Source organism: Sinohyriopsis cumingii, chromosome 12, assembly GCF_028554795.1.
Source record: "Sinohyriopsis cumingii isolate HCF-2022 chromosome 12, ASM2855479v2, whole genome shotgun sequence".
Lineage (NCBI taxonomy): Eukaryota > Metazoa > Mollusca > Bivalvia > Unionida > Unionidae > Sinohyriopsis > Sinohyriopsis cumingii.
In genome coordinates this window covers 83,743,918-83,766,285 of record NC_142972.1, presented here as the reverse complement: position 1 = coordinate 83,766,285, position 22,368 = coordinate 83,743,918, and the positions used below count along the sequence as shown (strand labels likewise).

Here is a 22,368-nt window from a genome sequence, read left to right as displayed (position 1 = left end):
TATTTAATTTTATTGGTCTCTGGTTATCCCATGGTATTTCTGTTACTTGAACATTATCTTACAGTGTGTCCAGTCAGCATGGTCAGAAAAGGCATACAACTATTGAGAGCTGTTGAAGGACTCGCATTACCACAGATATGAAAGAATGAGAACCATACTACAAATCAGTGAAGATAAAATAGGGTATATATGGGTTGGAATGTCCCTGATTGGTTGATAATGAAAGTAAGATTTTAGTAAAAAGAATCTTTTGAGAGCTTGTTCTACTTGTAACTGAAAAAAAAGCCATGGACATTGTTTTATTGATATGATTTCCATTCCTTTACAGACCTGAGTTTGGAAGACTTGTTACTGAAATCAGCAGCTGACTCTTTGGTGTAGTATTGAAAGCACACAATTCAAATATGTGTAGATCCATAAAACGGTGCAGATGTTATGGTTTTCTTTACACAATAGCTCTTGTCATAGATGTGTATATACTGATACAAATTTGATCATGAGCACTCAAAATTTTAAGTTATTGAATTCTAATATCATGTTGTTTCCACAGGTTTACAATGGGAAATGAATTAGTACAGCGAGTCCTGATCTCTTGATTTGTGCAGAAACATGGAATCCAAGCAGAATACATCCAGAAATGAAGAGGATTTCTATCTTGGATTTAGTCACCCTGTTGCATTTCACACTGATATGTATATTCACAAATAATTAGTATAGTAGTAGGAAAAGCAAGTGACAAATTTAGATACCTATCATAAACAAGACAAACAGTATGTGGGGGACAAGATCGTAAGAACGGGCTGGAATGGAGAAGCATGATAACAACAATAATGAGTAGACATGTGCCTCTTTTATGATGTGTGCAACATTATTATCTCAGCTTCAGTAAGAAATTACATGAAAGGGAAGACAATAAAAGGTGTACAATTAACTAAACCAATGTGAATTTAGCTACTTAAAAGATGTATCAAATTGATATTAGTGTTCTGGTTATATCTGTTCTGGTCTGTTTCTGTCCATTCTGGTGATTATGTCCACTGAATCAATATGGTTGGGGAAAAAAAAAGGCAAATTTAAAGATTGAAAAATCATTTGGCAGATAATGATTAAACAATGTACTTCTACCTGAGAGATGTGAATAATTTCATTTCTTGGTTTGTTGATTCTGGTTGTTGCTCAATTCAGATAAATCATTGAAAATCATTGATGCATTCTCATACTTTGCTACAAATATTTATTACTGATGCACATCTCCAGATATCGGTGAAAACAGCTTGAATAATTTATAACATTTCTAGTTGGTACAATGAACACTGTTAGAGAAAGTTTAAGTGAGCTAAAATGTAAACTTTTTGGCAGTGTGTGATGCAGGATTGCTCAAGACTTCATCTCATATGCACCATGAAAAATCCATTTGTACCAAATGATGATGACTTTTATGTAACTGTCAGAAAGGCACAATTGATAATATTTAAAGGTCTACATAAATTACTAGTCAAAATTTATACACTCATACAGCTGTGGCAAAAATGATGGACTAGTACCTTTGCTGCTGTTGCCTCCGTTGATTAGTTGGTTGATTTAGTTTGGTTTGGTTTGTTTCTTTTTTTGGGGGGGTTAACAATATATTAGGTGGAGGAAGAACCCCAAAAGACCACCAACCCAAACTGGTTGATCTGTGACAAAAAAAATCACTCTGTGAGATTTGCAAGTAATGTAAAAGTAAGCACCTTAGTACATTTGGGCACAGGGAGCCTCTCTTGATTTGATCTCCAATAACCAAAGTCATTTGGACATGAGATCTCGGGTTTTGATAGATCATTATGGTCTTCACACCATTTTCAGATAAAGAGAATCTATATATGGCAGCCAGTTTTACTGCTAAAGAAAATCCAAGTACTTCTGAGACACCAAACACCACTTATGTGAACCAATGACCTTCTACAAGTAACTGGCAACATTCTCATTTACACATTAGAGGTAAGTAATCACATGACAATATCTTGTACCACTCTGCCATGGAAGCCCCTCAGATTTGTATCACTAGACAAGCATCTTATACCACTGTGCCATGAAAGCCCTACAGACTATAGGTACAAGTCTCATATGTAAAACTAGAAGTAGGAGATAGAACTGTGACAACTGGATTGAAAGTGCAGAAAGTTACTGCTAGGCCATCAGTGATGATGATGATGCTGTTAACAATACAGTTAACTGCAATGACATTGATTTTAGGAGTACTCTGGGGAAAAATGATTAATTGACTTTCATCCATTTTTAAAAATCTAATTTATGATATAAAAATGTTTGACTTGCTATATTTCTTTTTTTTTTTAACTTTATATTAGTCTTGCAACAAGGCATAAAAATAAGACGTCGGTAACTGAAACATGTTCTTACAAGAAATGATCTAGTGATAGAAGGCAGAAATAATGTGACATCACTTCCACAGGCATTAATGTTGTTTTTTTTAACAAATCATGTATGAATTGTAAGTTTACCAAAATATTCACTGAAAATAATAATAACAAGGAATCACAGCATCTGAACAAACATTGAAAGCAAAACAAGATTTAACTATTAATTTAATCAAATGCAGTATGTCTGAGATCAAAGAAAAATAGCAAAACATAGTGATCACTTTAGTAAACACAGTTTAGTAAGAATACAAATTCATGATTTCTGTAGCAGAACAAAAATCCCTATTATAAAATCTATATTCATGGACATTAAATTAGTAGGTATTAAGTGACTGATCAATTACATCTACAAATAATAAGCCACCAAGAAAATCTGTGATTTCACAGTATCAGAGACATACATGGCTGACAGACAAACAAAAGAATAAAAGACTGATTATAATGAATGAATACAAATAAAAATCTGCGGTAGATTATATGATCTATAAGAATTCAGTAGATTACCTCTAGCAAGCTGTCATTTAAATTGCTTGTCCCCAACCTAATACTGAAATTGCTTCTACTGCCCACTAACCCCGAGCCAGAAAATTATGCAAAAAAAAAATGCTTCAGAATCTGTAGGGGGCAGTGTTTTTCGATTAAAACATCTGGCGGTGGATCATACTTTTTTTTAATTGCTTCTGTTGTGGGTTGGTTGAATTTGAAAGTGCCCCCCCCCCTCGTGGTGTATGTTTTACTTGAACATGTGAAAACACAGTAACTGAGATTGGTACATTACATACCCTCCACATATTAAATACTCCTCTATGTACACAATAGTAGAACAATATTGATGCTACTGATCACTGACCAATTGGTCTCAGTGATCTTGACCAATGGTGAAGATGTGATCCTCAATTAAACATAATGTGCAAAAAGAATTCTTTTCTTATTGGATTTATCATGACCTTGGCCTCGATATTCAGAATCCAAAATCTAAAAGTAAAAGTCATCTACAAAGCTTGGTCATGCAACTTTTTTTTTCTTGGTCTTGAAACCAAATGACTTATCACCACTTGTCAAACATGCTGTTTGATTACCCAATTGGCAAGTGTAAATTAGACACCCCTCCAGGTATCATTTATGTCTGCCATTTTCCTACAATAAGCTGACTGTTGCAACAATAAAATGGTTATCGTTAATTAAATGGTTACAAATTTTGCAATGGTTTGTCAATTTTGTGATTGATAATGGTGAAAAAAAAGTCAATGAGGTCTTGATGATTTAAGTCCATACCCAGAGGGTCTGGATAGTGTTTCTTCTTTAGAAAGCAGTGAAGCATTGGTTGCATTATTTTAAAGTTAAAAAATGTACTCTTTAATGTTGGCTTATCCCTCAAAAAATGCTTCATCATCACAATCGTTTAGACACTTGAGTGATTCTTTACCTTCAGACATTGAACTGGGTGGTAGATGAAAATTATTAATAATAAATAAATTCGAAACCAATGGTTTCAAAATATTCATCTCCTGATATCTTAAGCATATATTTTACATGTTTGCATCAGCATACATCACTCAAAATTTCATCAGATAAAGTTGGTCTCAACAATCTTGACCACTGGTGAAGATGCAGTCTTCAATTAAACATAATGTGCAAAAAGAATTCTTTTCTTATTAGATTTATCATGACCTTGGCCTCAATATTCAGAACCCAAAATCTAAAGGTTTCATTTCTTTATTAAGTAAAAGTCATCTACAAAGCTTGGTCATGCAACTTATTTTTTTGGTCTAGAAACCAACTCACCTATCACCACTTGGTCTAGAAACCAACTAACCTTTAATGTGTACAACAGTACAATTCAAAACAGTAATTAAATATGCTTTTGTTATAAATTTTTAATTTATTTACCTCAAAGGCTGCATGAAGACAAGTCAGGTCGAATTAATAGGACAAGACTACTAAATGCATTAACATTTTTTGGAGTGAATTTCCTTTTACATCAATATATTCTCAAGCTGCTTTAAATCTGAATTCGTTATTTACTGAAGTAAAATATGTATATATAACTATACAAACTTAAAATACAGATATAAATACTGTCTACTGCAGTATAATGTATGCAGCATGGTAATTTTATATTTTTAAGAATATTACAAATAATTTTTAATAAACATATCACTGAAAGTAAAACATATCTTTGCCAAATACTGAATGTTTGTTGGAGTTACAGGTCAGCATGTCACGCAATTCGGTAGGCACAGCTATTTATCATCTGACAAAAGATATATTTTCTTTGAGTCACAATGACTTGACCTTTGACATTTTAACCCCAAGATCAAATCGGCCTATTTGTTACCGTGAGTGCTAGTACTCCACAAATTTTGGTGAAGGTATAAGGTCTAAAGTAGGGTAATTACGTAAAAACCATTTTTTTCCTTTCAGCCAAATAACCTTGACCTAGCCCACCCCAACCCCATAAATCAAGTCTTGTTTCTTACCCAAAGTGAAAGTGAAAACCACCCACAAACTTTGCTGACAATGCGTGGTTGAGAATGTAAGTTTCTGTACAGTAACCATTTTTCATTTTCCAGCCAGTGATCATGACATTTGACTCATTAACCTCAAAATCAATCAGTATCTTTCTTACTCCATGTGCAAAGCCAGTTGTAAAGTTTAGTACAGGTTTGTGATGTTTAACTAATGATATTGTGCAGAAACCATTTTTCATCTTACAGACACAATACATTGAGCTTTTAACTTCTGATCCTAAAATCAATAGGTTTCTTTCTTACTCCAAGTGCAAGCCACCCACACTCTGGTAAAGGTAGACAGTGTAAAATTTAAAGTTTTCGTGCAGACTGAAAAAGGTAACAGATGGATGCATATTGATAAAGACAGATGGGCTGACACTATAATATATGCTCTGCTCTCATATGAGATATCTAGTTGTCAAATATGGTTGAAATAGGACTTCAGAGCATAAACAATATGATTCTATTGCAATTTACCAAGGAAAGGAAGATAATAAAATCATTGATGGAAATTCAGGAGCTGAAAATAGTAATGATCTGATGTCCAAGACAAGTCATTTTCCAATGCGGACATGTGAGAAAATTTGCGAGATGGCATCATCCACTGTGTCCTTAATTAAAAAATGTTAAATCTTAGACTTTCTAAGCTTTGATAAATTGATCACTATTTGATAACATGCACAGTATCATGTGTTGAACAAATGCACGAAACTGGTTTCCAAAACAAAGCACCTGAACAGGATTCAAAGGATTATACTATTTTTACAACCAGTCTCGTCTAATTGTCTTTCACAGCCCACTATGCAGAGCAAGTTTACAGGAACTTGTAAAGGTCATGTCTCTATTCAAGTTTTCACATCTAAAATTAGCTAACTTCTTACAGTAAATGACAGGGATGTGGAAAAACAGAGGTGTAGTCACAGGTCATGATTTGTAGTAAATATCAGAAAATGAAAGGCTGGTATTCACTCACATATATTTGAATCACCATTTTTTGAACAAATCAAGATGCTGAAATCCGATCAGAAAAAAGAAAGGACTCTAGCTCAACAAACAAACAAATAAAAAAGAAATTTCTCACATGATAGGACCAAGGGGCCTGATAAATCTACCACAATGCAGGGGTTGACTATTTATAAGACAAACAATCCCAAGTCAATATTTACCAAATTTGTAGAAAAAATCTGGGGTGGGCTCAATATCAAATATGGACTAACCACTAGGTAAATATTATAAATCTGTCAAATATAGAAAGGCAAAAGTGGTCATTAAATACTATAACAGCCAGAACTTACTGTTGTCGGACATGACTTCTTGCAGGAAACATGGAAGAAAATTACATCCTCTCCAGCAATGATGTAAGATACACCATATCCGTCATCTGCAACAGGCCCAAAGCCACCACCACCAGAGATGTGTTCTGGGTGCTTGACTAAGTCCAATTTGTCAGTCTGCTGGTGTGGTGTCTAAAGAAGTAAGTAAACGAAGTTTATATTTGTTATTCTAACATGTCTACAATCAAGACACTTATATGACTGGTTAAACATGAGAACCTGCAGCAGTACAATCTACTAACAAAAACAACTGCATCACTGTCATTTTTTACTATTAGTGCACAACATTTTATAAAGAAGTTGGAAAAAGGACAAGTATCTCATTTCTGAAGCTTGGTAGATGTTAATGAGGGTCTTAAATGGCACACAAACATAATCTTTTTTGTGATTATATAATCAAAGTACTGAAATAACCGATGGCTTGGAGGGTTGAAGTCATCCTAATTCATGTATGATCTGACAAAAGAGAGATACTGCTACTCATGGCCCTGTTTACCGTCATAAAGATAATACTCCAGATGTTATTATCTGTGCATGTCATTTGAAAATTTATACTGTATATAAATTTTATTGTGGCCATTCTTTTTTTCAAAATATCTGCTACTTTTGTTGAACCCAGCCCAGGTTGGCTGCCTCAGTGTATCCTTTGGAAAAGGCACTTAGCTCTCATTTCTTCTGCATGATCTAACCAATAATGCATTAAAAATGTCATATAATAAATTAAAAACTACTACTATTTAAAGTAGTGGAATCATTGGAACAATAGACATGAACCCAATCATTTACCTATATCTGAATTGTCTCCCTTGAGAAGACCAGTGGAAATATACTATGACACTAATTTTAGCAAGATAATAAACTTTGTTACTATTAGTAACACAGACGTTATCTGATAAAGAAAATCAACATAATGTCGCACACACAGATGAACTAAAATCCCTCTATGCCAAAATAGTTAGTTATAACATGGGAATTCAGTAAGAAAATATTTTGTCCAATTACAGTATTAAGGCACATGTTATATGACCTTTGAAATCTTTTGTCTTAAAATTGTTGATGACAACAATGCTTCAAACACTCAACCCAATGCCATCAGTAAATAATCTATGTCTTCCTATATGCAAATACAGATAAGAGATTATATAATGTTTCCCCTAACAGAAGTGTAATATTTTCTTCTGAATATAGTCTAAAACATTTATTATCCCTAACATTTCAGTAAGGACAGTCTGGTAAGTTAGGTAAGTTCTCAGACAACTGTAAACATTCTGTGCCGATGATTATGAAAAGTTCACTTCACTCATGGGGTAAAAAGTCTCTGACAATAGTTTTGATGGGTTGGTCACAGGACAACAAACAAATTTTTCAATGATCTAAAACATAGTGACAATACAAGTACATAAGTACCTGACTCGTAGACAGCCTCCATGGCTCACTCAAAACCTCTGTCAGGAAAGGAGAGTCGATCCCAACATACTTGGACACCACATAAAGACAGAAGAGATGGCGATCAATTCCAGCTCCTGTCATTGTATCACGGTAAGCCATCTGATGCTGATCAGCAGCTTTAGTCAAAGCTGCAATTCTCTCAGCATCCTACAAAACAAAAACATCTTCCATCAATACAATTTCCACATTAGTCCTTCAAAATTATTTATGTACAATTATCTAGTGTACCAGAAATGGCTTGCACTATGGAATTTTCCAATGCAGACCTTTTTGTTACCCATTATTAACTGATATTTTCTCTGACAGTTTTATTTTCAAACAAATAAAAGCTGGATTTATTCCTGAATTATGTATTTATGCATGTTTCTTCATCAAATTTTTTATGTAACATCATGTATACAACCTCTAAAATACTTTTTGTTTATTGTGTAAAATGCTGCAGAAAACAAAACAAGCCCCAATTTTCAATGGCCAAGTAAATATGATGTTCTTCCTGACAAATCACCATACAAAAATTACTGATCACCAATGACAAATTTGGCAATCACTAATATCAACAAATCCATCAAATATTACAAAGTTTTGGGTTGTAGTTCTTCTGTATGCGAATAAAAAAAAAAGAGGTATTGCATGTTTTAATTTTATTACCATCAAATTATATTTCTCTACAGGGTGAGAAATGTTTTTAAAATCCATGGTTGTTCATGGGGAAGCAGCTTTGAAAAACTTTGCTCAGCAAACTGTTCTGGTTAACCAATAATTTACTGCAACTGCAGAAAGATTGATGTAATCAAAATTGTTGAATAATCTGTGATATACGTTATTTTCATCTGAGCTTACATCATTACAGTTCAAGTTAACATTAATCCTATAACATAATTCTTGTATCCAAAATGCCTGGTAAACGAAAAACATTCCATGTAAACTTTTTGTTTAACCCCTGTTCTACAAGTTTCTACTTAGATAATTAAGTTTATCCCTGTATCACATAAAAGAAATAAATCCAATTTTTATTTACATCATTTTTTTCCCAGCTTGCCTTGTATTTTTCTAGAAAATGAAACACTTTAACATTGTGCTTAATCTAAAACTTTAACAGTGACCTTACTGTATGGTTTGGATTGAGAACAGATGTACGGACATGGACTATTTCAAACTTCTGTCTAGGTGGGTTCAACAAAACAATATTTTCATCAGTGCTTAAATTGATGGATAGCTCTCTGATGGTGGGGGGATCCTATCGTCTTCATAGATGGATCAGTTTGTTGCATCTTTTAAGTTGTTATTTGTAAAAGCCACAAAATCTACAAAAATTAGTACCCAGAAAGGAGCAAGTTATAAAGCACAGTGTATTTTGATACACTTGTTATCCGTATGCAATGCAATCATGGCATCTTCACTTGCCAATGTTCCGATATGATATGCATTGTACATTAGCCGAAAATGGTGGGAGCATTCCACCTAAAAAGGATACTTTGGTAGTTGCACATCGAAAGTATGACTATGTACCAGACGGAAGCCATTACAGGTGCATTTGAGTGAAAGGTATTTGTGTAAACACTGAACAGCACTGGAAAATTGCTTATTTATCAGTCCATTCAAGCTTTGTGCTCTCTTTGTCTCGATCATGTAGAAAAAGTGTTCAAATCTGAACGACTTTATTTTGACTGGATGTGGTGGCTTGCCGTTGCATCCAATGAAATTCACAGACTCGAAGCGGAGAAATATCCACTAGATATGCCAAATGTAGATAGGGTTATCTCATCGGAACTTTGGCTAGCAAAGATGACCATGTTGCAGGCTGTATATTAATTACAAAAGTTTCAGAATTAGAAATATAGTCACAAAAAAACAATACTCAATTACAGAAACCTGCTAGACATAAGACAGAATAGGTGAAAAAGAGTAATATTCTGCGCAAGAGATGGGTGTTGTTTTTGGTAAGATATCATTGTCTAAAGATGCAGGTCACATGAAAAAATATTTTTTTCAGCATTCGTTTTTGAAATATGGAAACTGCAATACCCATCAAGCGCATTGTAATATTACATAAACAGCCTGGATTTATTAATCACACCGTCTTACAGTTTTGGTCTTGTCCTCCATAGCCCTAACAAATTCACAGGACTCCAGTGTGCAGGGGCGGACCGTCTCAGTGCGACCTTCACGGAACAGCCGCGTCATACTGGACTCGTACGTCAAGCAAAACTTTCCAGCATCCTACCAAAAAGAAAAAGCAGTATATTCAGTTGGAAACTCTTCTTAATATACATTTTCTTTTAAGGGTATCATGAGAAACATCTTCCAAAGCATCGTTGACTAGAAAATGCATCGTTTCTGCTTACGTCTATTCACTTCCATACCAAACAGAAAAATGGTATGCCTACTTTACTGCAAAATTCACCCAAGATATCATGGAAAGCTGCTGACAGAAATAATTTTTACATTACCATTGCATTCGGGTAGTTCTAGACTAAAGGTAGGGTTTCTGCATGAAACACCATGTTAAAAATCACAATAAAACAGCAAGATCATTAAGTAGAGACAAATTAACTTCTTTGTGAAACGTTTATAATGCTAGCCCTAATGAACACAGCCTAAGAATGTGTGCACAATCATCCTTTTAAAAGTTTAAAACATACTGGTATATAATCTAAATGTATCTAACAAGTTCAGAAAGCCATAGCTGAACTTGACATTTTCTATTACTGTGAACTTAAGGACCAAGTCAAAATGGGCAAGTGATTAATACTGATAGGGAAAGTGCTTCATCATAATATTATTATACTTATAGTTGGTGAATAAGTTGTCTGAACTAGGCCTATACCCACAATACTCACAAAGTGCACGGGTTTCAGTGCTCCAATTACTGTAGTGAACAAAAGTTAGCAACACAATAAGGCCAGGGCCTACCTGCATGTTTTAAGCATTACCTTGAAATATGTGACCTTGACACCCAGGTAAAAAGGTTGAGGAAGCATGTCACAATGAACTGTCTTGGCTTCATAATGATTGATCCAATGTATGGAGAAAAAAATCTATCCAAATCATGATATTTTCTATGACTATGACCTTGAATAAAAGGTCAAAGGGGCAAGTGCGCTTGTCACCAAAAGATATCTTTGCTTCCTAATGACCCATGTATGAAAAAAAATCTATAAAGGGGTTTAGGAAATACAAGTGAAAAACTTTTAATGAAAACCATGATGCAAATTTTCTGTGACTGACCTTGACCCCAAATGATTCATGCCAAGTGTGATAAGAATCAAGACTGGACTTATGACTGCTATTTCTCACCTAGCTCCAATGAGGGAATCTCAGACATTTTCCCCCAAATATTAAACAGAAACACTTAAATGGCAGAGTCAATAATGGTGTTATATTTAACTGCATTATGCGGGCAAATATTCTGTAGAAAAAAGAACAATACTGCCTGTTATGCACATTGGTGACATCAAATACCCACTCTGGAGACCAGTAGTACAGATGACCAACATACCAATGTCATATCAGTTGTTAACATCTAATGACAGTATTTCAAGATTTTTTTCACATTGTTCCAGGTTATTTTTCAATTACAATTAATTTCACAAACTTGCAAAAATGCCCAATGTTCATTTATTATGTTTTCCATACTTAATAGACATTTCAAAGACTGAGTGATTCCTACATATGAAATAAACAGGTATTAAGAGACTGTAGTTTACTCACTCTATAATAGGTCAACTGCAAGGCCATCTGGATGTAGGCATCTGGGCTAGTCTTACACTTCTTCATAAAACCTTTGCCATAACTGTTAAACATCAGAAGCCGCAAATCCACATCCTCCAGAAGCTGCTTGGCCACCTGGTAGCTGCTCTCAATTGCCTGGATGCACTGTGGTCAAAATATATATCCATTTATATAATGTTGTGTAATGGGTGTCATTCAACAAATAAAGACCTGAGGGGGAGTTTATACAAAAACTAAATATAATTTTGGAGAAAATAAAACTTGACCCAAATGACCATAAAATTATTCCTTCCATTAAAAATGACAAGTTGAAATGTTCATGCTTTCTTTCTTCAAAATATATGCACATGAAAAAAATTGTCTGACCCATTCTTCTACACACTGATTGATATATCATCCAATGGACCCTTGTCTATGAAACTAGATAAATTATGGAGGATAAAAGACAATACAGATTATAAAAGTACCCTTTGAGACTTGAGGCACTGAGGTTCAATGGTAAACCTTCAGTTTCCATCAATGCCATCCTAGGTTCAATCCCAATCTGTGGCATATGCAAAAGTGAGAGGTCACCAATTCCAAGTTGGTAATTATTTCAGATTCTCAAGACCATGATGTGCCTCAATCTGAGTAACAAAGAAACTAAAATGTAATAAGCTGTTCCACTGTTTGCCCTAAGCTCTGTCTATGGGAATTAATGGCTCCATGGTTAGCATCCTGAATTCATGCCAAATGGGTATGGGTTTTAATCTTACAATCAGCCAAGAAGGGATACTAGGGTAAGTCCTTAGAAAAAGCACTTTATTCCAATCATATTGGTACTAAATAACCTACTTGTGTTGCTGTGTCTAAAAACACCAAAGCAAACATTAATCCCCACTGATTCTCACTGGCATAGTAACATCATTATTATTGTCAAATTTTACATAAAAAATAAACTAAGTTAATGAGTTGAGATAAATCTAATCAATCTGTCTGTGTGTGTGTGTGTGTGATTTTAATGTTTAACATAGCTTTAACAATTTCTTTAGTAATTTTGCTATGATGTCTGCAGTGTGGCAGTTTATAGTGATGTCTAGTATTGGGGCATAATGCCGCAGACATGTAGCATCATGTCCCACCCAGTCATATTATTCGACACCAGGCAGACCAGTCCTAACACTAACCTCTTAATGCTGAGCACCTAGCAAGGCTGCTATTAGTACCATTTTTATAAGCCGTTGCTATGACTCGGCTGGGGTTTCAACCCGTGACCTTGTGCATCCGAGATAGATGCTCTAACCAATAGACCACCAGAGCGGTTCTAATCAATCAGTTATCCATGGCTCAAATTTATCATACTGTCTCCACATTTTAGTCTACTTTGTGGAACTTCGCCAGTTCTCACTCCACATGATTACCTCCGTATTATGCAATATTATGCAATCACTTATGCCAGATAATAACTGTTGACCCTGCTAATAGTCACTGGTGAAGTGATAAGGTCATGGTAAGCATGATTGACTGACATGGTGTAATTTTTAATCTGTGAGAGCTTACTACAAAATGTATGTAGTATAAAGTTTAAACTTTAAATAAAAATGAAGTATAGATAAAGACTCTAGATAACTCACAGGTCTGCCCAGCTCCCAATCTAGTCTGATGGGATTTGGTGGAATCATCTCAGGCTCTCCCAGAGTGTGACCGTCAGGACTATATCTGTCAACAAAAATACAATGGATGCCAATACTGTTTCCAAAAGTAAGAACATTGATTTCTGACATGATGATTAAATGATTATACAAACTGTCTGATAAGCAGAATTTAACAACAAAATTGTTAAAACTTACTTTAGACTTGTAAATGAAAGTTCTTTTGTTTTTTAATGCGACATTTAAAGTAAAAAATTATTGTACAAGTATATAAAATCATGATTACTCTATGCCACGTTTTTAAGTTTGCAAATGTGAATGAATTTTTTATCATTAACAGATCAGCAAGAAAGACACAGTTTATGCTGCAACTCTATGACATAAAAAAGGAATTACTGTTAGTACTACATGCCAGTTAGTAACAAGCACTGTTGAAGACTGTAGCCTGTAGTATTTTCTTGCAGAATCCCCACTTGAATGCAAATGCAACAGAATACAATGACCTCCCTGTTATTAACTTCCAAAAGCTAGCATATTCAACTAAGCAATAAAATAAATAAATTAATAAAAGTTTTAAATTAAATTTATTTTACTCCAGTAATTCCTATTTCTACTAAGGATGCCACTGACAAATTTGCTTATTTCTACATGCACCTAAAAAAAGATTGTTAACAAATAATCTCTTTCTTACATTTATACTACCGATTCCACAGTTACACCACTCAAGCAATTAAATGTAACTTTCCTGAAAGTCCTTAATACACTTCAAGTTTTGCAAAGTACAGAAAGCTTATATTGACAGTAGGCAAGGCCTGCAACTTCTTATCTCTGAGACATAAATTAACTTGACTGAAATGCTGTACTCATTTGCTGAATAAAACAATTAGATTACTTTGCTGGAGTCTAATTTCCCTAAGTCACAACAAGGCAGCACTGAAAAATCTTTATGCAGCAAAATTCTAGTGATAAACAACAGACCCTGTGCTGTGAAAATAACTTAACAATATGTTTGTTAATATAATTAATGCTATCTTGTTCCTGACCTATCATCCATCTAGTGGGAACAAAAATAGATCAGTTACAACAATTCTGAATCTGAAAGGTGGAGGATCAATTAAGTCCATAAACCAATGATCAGAAGAAACACTTTTATCTCCCAAATTTCTAAAAACAAGTGTCCAAAAAATCGTGACATATTTTGGTAAAGCTTTTTGTGTGCCATACTGTGCCATTAATTCCTAGAATTTCATTCTGATCCCATCTCTACATAAACCCAATTGTTTGAAAATGATCTGGCTATAGATATATACAATCTTTCAATTACTTTCACCATAAAAACCAGACCATCACGATTATTTAAGGCACATTCTTGAAGAGGACAAACCCTGTTCACATGCATTTTGAACTCCAGATTGTACCATAAGTTTTGTCATTGTTAACAAGGTAGACAAGAAGAATCGTAGGAGATCAAAGGGATATCATGCTCTGACATAAAACATAATGCACATGGTGCTTTTGCATAATATTGTCTAGGTAGATGACTGTCCAAGATATGAAGTGATCCTGAAGCTCCATATAACATAGTACATAATTCTACTGAAGGCAGATGCTCAGACCAAAAGTGAGTGCCCTGAATTAAAAAACCAGGCATATTCATCTTACATGTGTTTTTAAAAGCTATGTGAAGTCATGATGGTGAAATGAGAAGCTTGGTCTTGAGCTGCCTTTGTACACACTGTAAAAAATTAGTAACTCAATCAAACTGTGTAGGTGTTTGAACTATGGCTGGTCTTCTTGGCTAACAGATCCACAGATGTGGGAACTTGCACATCAATATTGATGGAGCTGAAGGAGCAAACCTTTAGTGGCAAAAGCCAGAAAACTTTCTCAGCTGATGCACAGAAACCAATTCTTCTCTGGACCTTGACGGATTGAATAATGATGCTGGAGCCTGTAAGCGCAAGTCCTAGAACACCAATGAATGGGGGATGTCATGAAACCTCCTGCAAAGCATGCACCAATCTGTTCTTTGTGTAAACTGTCAATGGTCCAAAGATAATACTGGCATTCAGGATTGGATGTTTGCCATTAACCGGTACTGGGTTGGTAAGCCATGACATGCTATGCTGAAATTGTTCAGAGACCTGAATGGACCTAGTTCTATGATGACAATGGACTGACATAGGTCTTTAACATGGCTTGCTGATGTCAATAAACTAGGTCTACAAGTATACATCTTAGATTTTTGACAGTGTGCCAAATTGAGTACCTTGTGGCACCAGGCATTATTCTGCCAAGATGGGATATATAATATTTGATCATTATAACTGATCCCTCCTGGAATCAATTGTGGTACAAGATAGAATCTGTATTCAATGAGGTACAAAACAGAATCTGTATTGACCATATTTGCTCCACCACGGATTGCTAAGTCTAGCTGTGACAAAAGCAACCATACTAATTCCATTCTGGTTTTGGTACAATGGTGCCTGAACAGGGTACAGGATAACCATAAACTAACCCTCATTGCATCAGTTGAGAATGTGTCACAGCTGATATTAAACAAAACTGATCAGCCTGGGATGCCATCACTTGCCTAGATGATCCAAAACCTACAAAGTTGAAACTGATCATATCATAAATGCAGATAAAATCAGTTTGATTGTGGAGGTGACAGCAAGGCTGTATGTGATGCCAGTGATGATATTGCTAATTTAAATTTCTTAAAAGTGGCAGTAATGCATATGGTGTCCTAATTCCTGAATGTGCATTTCTTCACCTTTTCATTAGCTCGAGTTTGGAAAGATGGTTATCCACAGATTCAACCACTAAGTGTAAATTTTACATGTACAACTCAAATCGCACCCAATACATTACAGACATGTGGGATGGTTATCTTCCATGACATCTGAACTCTGTATATTAGTCCTACTTATTGTGGTGACACCAGCAAATACAGGAAGCAAACTGATATCCTAAACATGTGAAAATAGCTAAGTGTCAAATGAATTTTCTTTGAAGAGTGCACTAGTGATGAACACAAATGTCTGCAATATTTTATATGAACAACTGGACCATATGCTATATTAGACATCATTAGAAAAGTTACATACTAGGTAAAGTACGAATTATTGGAATGAACACATGCCCATGACTGTTGGGCAGGTAACTAAAATGTCACCGACATGAATCCTTTGACAAACAGTAAGTGACAATCTTTGTCTTTGCTAGACAAGAAGGAAAAATCCTCAGAATCACTACTAATATGAAAAAAGCAAAACCTTAAAAATGAGGTCATTAGAACCGCATGCAAGTAGGAACTGAAGTACGCATGGTATTCAGCACCTATCCCCCTTTCTAAGGGGCAATCACTCTTTTCTGACTCACACCAATATAGGTATACTTAGCTTTTCTTTATTGCTAAAAACTGCTAACAATTAGGCTTTCCATTTAGGAGTATTGGCAAGATTCACAAGATAAATGCCACTGTCATTCTGATCATTGGATTAGCACCATTTTCAATGATCAGACATTATAAGAAATCCTGTGGTGAAAACCCTATGCTGATATGATTAGTGACAATATAATCAAGATGGCTGCCATTGTGGCCATATTGGATGTCAGATCAGCATTATTTTCATTCAGGAACAAACAGCTTCTGTAATAAGTCTTCAGCTGAAAATATGACTTTCTTTCAGGAGTACGTAAAGATTTAACTTGGCTACATGCTGCCCATATTTGAGGTCAGATCTTCACCATTTTCATAAAGGACCAACAAAATTTTATAATTAATTTTCATGTGAAAACTCCATTTCAATATGATAAACTATTTAGGAGATTTTCAAGGTGGCTATGCTGGATACCAGACTTGCACCATTTCATTTAGTACCAACCAGACACTATAAGAGGTCTTCTCATGAAAACCCAAATGTCAATATGACATTTAATCAAATAGTTGTAGTGATAGGATTTCAAGATGACCACAGTGGCAGCCATAATAGATATCAGATTGGCACAATTTATTTTATTTAAGACAAACTAGACATCATATTAAGTCTTCTGTTGAAAACCCCATGCTGGTATAATTTTGTTTAGGACCAGTAGCAACAATAAGATTTTCAAGATGACCACTAGTGTCATATTAGTACCATTTTAGAACAAGACATTATAAGAAATTTTTCAGAGAAAACCCCATGCTGATTTTCAAAATGAAAACCTGCAGCAGCATTGGATGTCCAAGCATACCCATTTTTATGTAGGACCAACTAAACATGATATTGTATCTTTTGGTGAAAACTTCAGGTCATAATGACTTTCTTTTCAGTAGTAGTGACAAGATTTTCAAGATGGTTCGTGTGAAGATCACACTGATCAGTGCCAATTTCATTTAACAACAACTAGACATCATAACAAGTCTTTTAGAGAAATCACATGTTGATATTACCATCCATTCAGGATGAGTAGCAGTAAGATTTTCAAGATGACTTCTATGGCAGCCTCAATGGATGTCTGAGCAGAATCATTTTCATTTGGGACCAACTAGACCTTGTGTGTAAAATTCCATGGAAATTCTTTAAGTACTTTAGGAGGAATAGCAACAACAAACTCTTGCTAATGGACAGATGGCTGTCAGACAATTGACAGACAACAGATGACTGACAGCTGCCCATCACACAAGATCTGCTCTAAAACCAGTAAAGCTATTTTTTTTAAAATAAGCTCCTTCATTCTGACTAAATTTACTAATCACCGCCTAGCTCCCTATCTCTACAAAAAAAAAAATGTTGTTGAATGACTGAGAAGAATGAAAACTTGCAAATTATTACCTAGACCATTATCTCTATACAGAAAATTTTGTTGAATGAATGAGTGAAAAATTATCATTCTTCTATCAGGTTCTTCTGTCTGATCTTATCAAGTGACAGATAAGATGCAGCATTAGTGCTTTTGAAACAGTCTTTATTACCGTGGTTGCACTTCATCTGCCACAAGGTACTCCCACAGGTGTGCCATGATTGGAGCATCAGCCCTGAATCAGCCAATGATAATAAAAACCGTGATAGTTATGCAACATTATCCAAATGTGAAATAAAAGTTGACAATAAGGTAAGTCTACAAATATCTATGTACAACACCCGCATGCATGGTGGATTAATGGAAATTAGTTTTCTGGACAAAAAAGGAAAAGTGGATAACATAAGATATGCAGTGATATTAAGCTTTATAAAACAAAAATAACATGGTTAATAAACAAAATTAGCAGCTATGTTAAAATACCATGCAACTGATGAAAGAAGCAGAGTAGAAGCCAATATGCAAAACCCATGCTGCACTATTAGTAAGAGCTGATCCTGAAATACAAGAACTAGTTAGAAACTGCTTAGTATAGTCATCTGATTTAAATACAAGCATCTGAACTTTGATTTGTTTGTATTTATTTGAATAATTCATAAACTTAGATCAGCATAATTTATACTTCATGAGATACCTAACATAGATGCCATCTAAAACAGCTGGCTAATCTTTATTAAAAGAACTGTGCCAATTACCACTGGCTATTGTTAGGTAGTTCAGAAAACAAGAAACAAAACTTGCTCTGTGGCCAAAAGTACTGGCTGAATATGATGAAGAACAAGAAATTTAATCTCACTGTATTAACTATTTCAAAAATACAACTTGTACCCTAACTTCAGATTCAAAACCATTCCGGAAATGCATCAACAGCCACAAAAAAGATTCACTTGGTATTACTCCACATATGAAAGATACTAAATAAGCAGAAACAGATGAAGACAAAATTACTGCTTTCTTATGATGGCATAAAACTGCAAATATCCTCTGTTACAAGCTCATCAAGACAAAAAGAACCTACAGAAATCAGCATGAATATCTCAACCAGATAGGTTTGAACTGAGCATTACAAATTTAGTTTTTCCCCCTCAGAACCATCAAAGATTTATTTATTTGCAACTGATGACTCTTTGGAAAAACAAATTGACATTTTTACAAAATTAATATGATCCAATGTTTTCTGAAACAACTTTTGATGCTGCACATTGCATTAACGTCATTGTGGTGTATCAGCAAACTAATCAAGATCAAGGCACTATGAGATTCCTAAACTGTGTGTCTGTTTCAAGTATTTTGCTAGTCCAAAAAATCAGCCACCAGACATGTATTATTATTTTGGCAGTTTTTAGAATGATCTCACCCAATTTCATAAAACTTTTCAAGTAATGTGGACAGATTTGTTTGCAGCTCAGAAGTGCACAAATCAAGCTTTAGATTTATTTTTCAATGATTCAAAAGTATTTTGGTTGTTCTGGTCATGTGACATGAGCTGTAGATTTGTTACGCAAATGTCATGTGATAAATGTCACCATGTGACTATTAACACAGTAAAAACATGCCAAAGTAAAAAAACTGACAAATTAATTTTACACCATAACCCAAATTGCTCAGAACATTATCAAGTAATCCATGTAAACTGGTGCATTGCTGAACCACGTTCCTGAAAATATGTAATCACCAGCCCCCCAAAAATGTAATTGGAACCACAATTTTCAAGATGAAATTCAAAAGAACATCTAATTAAAAATTAAATTTTATATACACCTGTGTCATCACTAGATGCTTAAATAACAATAATCTGAGATGGCGGTAAATTTATATTTTGTTGTAAAAATAAGTCAAGATTGAAATTTCAAAAGAATATCTTCCCAGTTATGTCATTTCATTTTATGATGAATAATTTTGTTTTCAACTGCAATACAGTAGCTTAAAAAGATTACATATGCCTACTTTATACTTTTTTTTTTTTTACAAACTATAGTGAAAGTCACTCATTATGTTCCTGAAATGATTCTGATATTGTTAATTTGGAGATGGAATGTCTGTTAAAGGAAACGTACTGGATTCACTGTCTTAATACAATATATCCAAAAGGTCTAAATTCAAACATTTTGTATCACATTCATTAATAAATAAATTCAAAAGGTATTTTGTTTTCTTGTGTTTGTGTGTTCATGTTTATAATGAGAATTATACAATGCTGCCAGGCATTTCTGCACACTTAAGGTTTCCATCTCCAATATTGAAGCAAAATGCATACTGAATTCAACCGATTCACAAAAATAAAATACAGCAATGCTTACCATTTGAAAAGAGGCAATTGTCACCAGAATATTCTATTCAAAATAATATTACTTTTGGACACAGGGATACCACCCCCATGTTTTCCTGACTCGCGATATGTCGGCCTATTCTGCTTACAGCATTGAAAAGATGTAATAATTATTAATCGGGCAACAGAAACGAAATGCATTACTTTGGACTGTTTCTGTCAGTATTTCAGTCAAATAATTAGGTCAGGTTTATAGCTAGTTTTACAAAATTCAACATAATAATTCCAATAAATGGCAAGATATATTAGGCAAACAAAACCGATCTTGTAAAAGAGTTAGTAAAGTTCAATATTTTATTTAAAAAAATAATCTATTATGTGGAAGAGAAACAACAATGAATAGGATGTAATGTGTTTATATCTTTCTGATGGGGAAAAATTACTAAAGAATTTAGAAACAGACTATACACTAGTGAATTTCTTGAGAATTTACATTCTAGCGGCAAGTTGACATGTTGGGTAGCAGATGATTTTGTACATGTGGGACAACTCCTTGCAAAAATGGTAACTTGGATTAAAATGTAGTATTGTTTTAAGGTATACATTTTCATCTTTAATATAATGTATTTATTTTTATGATTCTAAAAGATACATAGTAAATCGGATTTTCTGGTTTACCAGTTCAAGAAGGCCATAGAGTGGGTCTTCACACTGACATTTATAATCACATTTTCAAATGCATTTCGATGTGATGTGTGATGTGATTTGGATTTTTAACGTAGCTTTAACAATTTTTTCAGTCATATCGCTACGATGTCTGCAGTGTGGCAGTTTATAGTGATGTCTAGCACTGAGGCATCATGCCACAGACATGTAGCATGATGTCCCAACCAGTCACATTATCCTGACACCAGGCAGACCAGTCCTAACACTAACCTCTTAATGCTGAGTGCCAAGTGAGGCAGCTGTTAGTACCATTTTTGTAAGTCTTTTGTATGACTTGGCCGGGGATTGAACCCACGACCTCCTGCATCCGAGGCAGACGCTCTAGCCATCATATGCATTTCAAGTCGAAATACCAGATATTTTTGTACACTTTATGAATATCACTTTTCTCAATTAAATTGTGATCGTTGATACAAAATGAATTTTTGACCCAAAATAACACGTGATCCAATGTTCACAGGAATGACATATCATTGCACAGAATTACCTGACACGCAGAACTGGCCAACATGGCAGTATATGTTTATTCCACTGTAACCCAAATTATATCACTTTAATTTTTGTTTGCATAATACTGACATAAATATAAATAAAGTATTCTAAGAAAAACAATTAATTTTAAATTTATTCATGTTATTTATTAACCATGCTATTAAAAACAAATTCTTATGATACTGCTTTTATTGCTTTTTGATTAAGTTTATTTTCATAATTAGAACAATACTGAATTCTTGTTAAATACTTGTGCATTAGGACATAATTCAAATTTCAGTCTTTAAATTAACAGTTTAAAGAACATATTTTGCATTTACTAATTAGATACTGACAGATAAATAAAATTTTTTTTAAAAAATTGGAATCTAAAAGATAATGAACAATCTTCATTATTTTATCAATTCAAAATAAATTATAAAAAACACATTATACATAATAAAAAAGTAATGTGTATTTGTGTGTGATCTGTATTTTTAATGTAGATTTAACAAATTATTTGTCTTATTGCTACGATGTCTGCAAGGTGGCAGTTTATAGTGATGTCTATCACTGGGGCATCATGCCACAGACATGAAGCATCATGTCCCACCCAGTCACTTTATCCTGACGCCAGGCCGACCAGTCCTAACACCAACCTCCTAATACTGAGTGCCTAGCGACACAGCTGTTAGCATTTGTACACATCTTTGGTATGACTCAGCCGGGGTTAGAACCTGCGACCTCATACACCCGAGGCGGATGCCATGATCACTAGGCCACCAAAGCAGTCATAAAAAAGTAAGAAAACTATTTATCTCTATTTTCTCAGTTCTGTCCATTCATGTAATTTAAAGAGATATTTGTATCTTTATGATCCAGTTTTATGTATTTTTATGTATCTAAATGTCATTTATCCATACTATAAATGCATTTTTTTACTCATGCCAATCATGCATTTAAAATTAT

The 22,368-nt window shown here is 34.3% G+C and overlaps 1 protein-coding gene across 3 annotated transcripts in view; it reads right to left on the bottom strand.

Annotated features, from left to right (window-relative positions):
- The window catches only part of LOC149786874 (carnitine O-palmitoyltransferase 1, liver isoform-like), a 98,532-nt gene that overhangs the window by 12,638 nt on the left and 63,526 nt on the right, over nucleotides 1-22,368 (bottom strand). For 2 of the 3 annotated variants that reach the window (XM_089977383.1, XM_089977384.1), the window contains exons 16-20: nucleotides 13,062-13,146; nucleotides 11,428-11,592; nucleotides 9,802-9,936; nucleotides 7,675-7,863; nucleotides 6,229-6,399 (exon numbers count right to left, since the gene is read on the bottom strand). In XM_089977383.1, the coding sequence (XP_089833509.1) occupies nucleotides 6,229-6,399; nucleotides 7,675-7,863; nucleotides 9,802-9,936; nucleotides 11,428-11,592; nucleotides 13,062-13,146 (745 nt within the window). Of the gene's footprint in view, nucleotides 1-6,228; nucleotides 6,400-7,674; nucleotides 7,864-9,801; nucleotides 9,937-11,427; nucleotides 11,593-13,061; nucleotides 13,147-18,045; nucleotides 18,109-22,368 lie in introns of all 3 variants that reach the window. The other variant, XM_089977385.1, reaches the window with a different exon arrangement.